Here is a 3381-nt window from a genome sequence, read left to right as displayed (position 1 = left end):
AAATAAGTAAATAAAACCGGGCAGTAGTGGTACATGCCTTTAGTTCCAGCACTTGGGAGGTAGAGGCAGGCAGATCTGAGTTCCAAGCCAGCCTGGTCTACAGAGTGAGTTCCAGGCCAGCCAGGGCTATGCAGAGAAACCCTGCCTCAACAACAAAAAAAAGGTCTCTCTCTCTCTCTCTCTCTCACTCTCTCTCTCTCTCTCTCTGTGGGACTTTTCTCTGTGTGTGTGGAGTTGAGATGACACCTTGCACAAATCTGTTCTTTCCTTCTACCGTATAGGTAGGGATTGAACTCAGGTCTTCAAGCACTGCGCCATCATGCTAGACATCATTTCATCTCTGAGTAATTACAGGCTAAACACTACCTTGCCATCTTTGATGTCTCTCTTAGGAATGCCCCGCCCAGTCCAAAGTGAGCAGAATCTACCTTCCTCACCAATTAAGGGAGATCATACAGCCGGAGCAAAGACTCCGCACTCTCCTGTTATCCATAATGCTCTGGGTTTTGTTTTTCCAGGACACAGTTTCTCTGTGTAGCCCTGGCTGTCCTGAACTCACTCTGTAGACCAGGCTGGCTTCAAATTCAAAGACCCACCTGCCTCTGTCTCTCAAGAGCTGGGATTAGAAGCGTGCACCACCACTGGGAGGATAATGTGCTTTTCAATTGCCTAAGTATTCCTGGCTGAGGCTGCCTCTCCTGGGGATGGGAGAGCTTTTCAGCTGAAGATCCGCAGGCCCCACCTGCAGCGCAAATCCTTGTTGAACTTCCTCTGTACCCCAGACACAGCTACTTCCTCTCTGTGATGAGGAAATGAAAGAGTTGAATGAAAGACATGTTACAACACTCAGAAACTTGAGGACAAGGAACAGATGGAGTTTCATTAAAGAAATGGTCCCCAGCATGTCCCCAGGAGTCACTCTCACAGAACAGTGCCTACTGGGGCCTGAAGAGAGGGCTCCACACTTAAGAGCAATGTCCTGTTCTTTCAGAANAGACCCAAGTTTGGGACATCTCACAACCAGGCTGCTCTTGCTAAGGACCTGGGTTTGCTTTCCAGCATCCACATGGTAGCTCACAACCATGCTTTCTTCTAACACTGCATCCACATGGTACACAACAGGCAGACTACCCATACACACAAAATCTGAAAATATTTTGAAAAAATATTTTCCACATTTTTTTTTAATGTGTAGCCCAGGCTGGCCTCGAACTCATGATCCTCCTGCCTCTGCCTCCTTCAGCAAATCCTACTGACGTGTGCCACCACAACCGGCCATATATTTTTATNTGGTGGTCACATATATAGAGGTCAGGCATAGAGTAACTTGGAGCAGTCAATTCTCCTCCACCGTGTGGGTCCTTGGGACCTCAGGTTTTTCGTACTTCACAGCAAGAACCTCCAAAAAATACATTTGTTGTTTCTTTTTTTTAAAGGTTTATTATATGTAAGTACACTGTAGCTGTCTTCAGACACGCCAGAACGGGTGGTTGTGAGCCACCATGTAGTTGCTGGGATTTGAACTCCGGACCTTCAGATGAGCAGTCAGTGCTCTTACCCATTGAGCCATCTCCCCAGCCCTGTTGTTTCTTTAAGACAAGGTTTCTTTTGGTAGCCCTAGCTGCCCTGAAACTTACTCTGTAGACCACACTGGCCTCAAATTCATATTTGCCAGCAAGTACCAGTTGAGCCATCTCCCCAGCCTGATCTAGTCCATCTTTGACACCTCTCTGCACTTTGCTACCAATCAAATTGCTGGACAACACGGGAGTATCAAGGCCCTCCCCTCCTCAGTAGACCAAGAATCAATCTTGCGCTCTATATACTTGGACACCTAGAGTCATGTGATGACACAGGTTTATAATACTAGCACTTTGGAGATGGATGGGGGGCAGGGGGCGGAGGAACTCGGGAATTTAAGACTAGTCTTAGTTTTGTGAGACCTCATCTCAAACAGTCGGGAAATCAGTCTTGTGCATGCTAGGCAAACATTCTGCTCCTAACTACAGCCTAAGCCCAGTCACACACCTGCCTCCAGTGTGCCCCTCCTCCCAGCTGCTCTATCCCAGCATCTTCTGGTTCCCACAGGTCTACACCTAACAACTGTGCCTACCAGGCAAACGTCCATTTGGCCCATTAAAGCCCTGAGTGTCACAACAAGTTGTTAGAAAGGCTGAGCGACTGCTGAGCCTAGNGGTACATGCCTGGAGCATGCTAGGAAAGGAAACACTTGGTCTAGCTCTTGGGCGAAAGAAGCAAACGGACCGGGAAACTCAAGATTGTCCTCAGTTATGCCAAGCCTAGCTGGGCTACTTGAGAGATGCTGTCTCAAACAAAGGAAAGAGCACTGGCAATGTAGCATGGTAGAGCACTTGCTTAGCATGTGCCAAGGCCCTAGATTCTACGCAGTCTCACAAAAAGGCAGGCTTTGTTCAGCCTGGCGGTAGCGGTGCAGATCTTAAATCCCAGCACTAATAAGGTAGAGGCAGGCAGTTCCTTACCCCACTGGAGTCAGATCCTTGGGGCCAGCGTTATAAGATTCCTCGATATCCTAAGAAGTCAATCTGGCTGGGCCTACCTAGCTCTTTCAACAGCTCCCATCTCCATATTGATCTCCTTGGGAGTCACATCACACAACTACTCCTGGGCAGCTATGTTGCCCAAAGCAGGATCTACAAGTCTCTAAGTACACAAACCAGCTTAGCCTCTCGCCATCTAGATGGCTGCTCACTGGAGGTCCATCTGCTCTTATTGCATTATGCTATTAGCACACACGTGCATTGTGATGTCCACTCCCCCTGCCCCAATGCAACCACCCCCAATCCCCACCCCCGCCCCATCTCAGACATAGGCACTAAACCACACTCAGAACTGAGTTTCTTCTTTTATTGTGGAAGGGATACAAGGTAGGAAGAGGAGTGACACTTCCTGGTGACAGCAAGGACTATAGCCGCCAGGGTCAGGAATGCCACTGTGGCCAGGCCTAACCCAAGAGCCACAGAGGTTTGAGCAGAAGCNGTCCAGCCTTCCACCGTCTGGTCGTTGGCCTTTCCAAGGAATATCAGGGGCCCTACAGTGACATCAGCTTCATCGGTCACTAGGAAAGACCAGAACATGGAGGAAAGTTTTGTTTTGTGCTTAGTGCTGGAGAATCATACCAAGGTCCTCAGGAATGTTAGGGAAGAGCTCTACTGGTGAATCACACTTTTAAGCCCCTCACTGGAGGATTCAAGGCAGGGGCTCTCCCACTGAGCCACGCCCCCAGCCCCCTCCCTGGGGGATTCTAGGCAGGGAGGGGCTCGCCCACTGAGCCACGCCCCTAGCCCCTCCCTGGAGTATTCTAGGCAGGTGCTCTCCTACAGAGCCACGCCCCCAGCCCCT

At 49.6% G+C, this 3381-nt stretch overlaps 1 protein-coding gene across 1 annotated transcript in view; it reads right to left on the bottom strand.

Moving 5' to 3' along the window:
- Nucleotides 1-2885: 2885 nt before the first annotated feature.
- Nucleotides 2886-3381, bottom strand: part of Zp3 (zona pellucida glycoprotein 3) — an 18117-nt gene continuing 17621 nt past the window's right edge. The window contains exon 4 of the mRNA XM_029477809.1: nucleotides 2886-3097. Within this exon, the coding sequence (XP_029333669.1) occupies nucleotides 2886-3097 (212 nt within the window). The remainder of the gene's footprint in view (nucleotides 3098-3381) is intronic.

The sequence above is a fragment of the Mus caroli genome, chromosome 5 (genome assembly GCF_900094665.2).
Source record: "Mus caroli chromosome 5, CAROLI_EIJ_v1.1, whole genome shotgun sequence".
Classification (NCBI taxonomy): Eukaryota; Metazoa; Chordata; class Mammalia; order Rodentia; family Muridae; genus Mus; species Mus caroli.
This window is presented reverse-complemented; position numbering and strand designations above follow the sequence as displayed.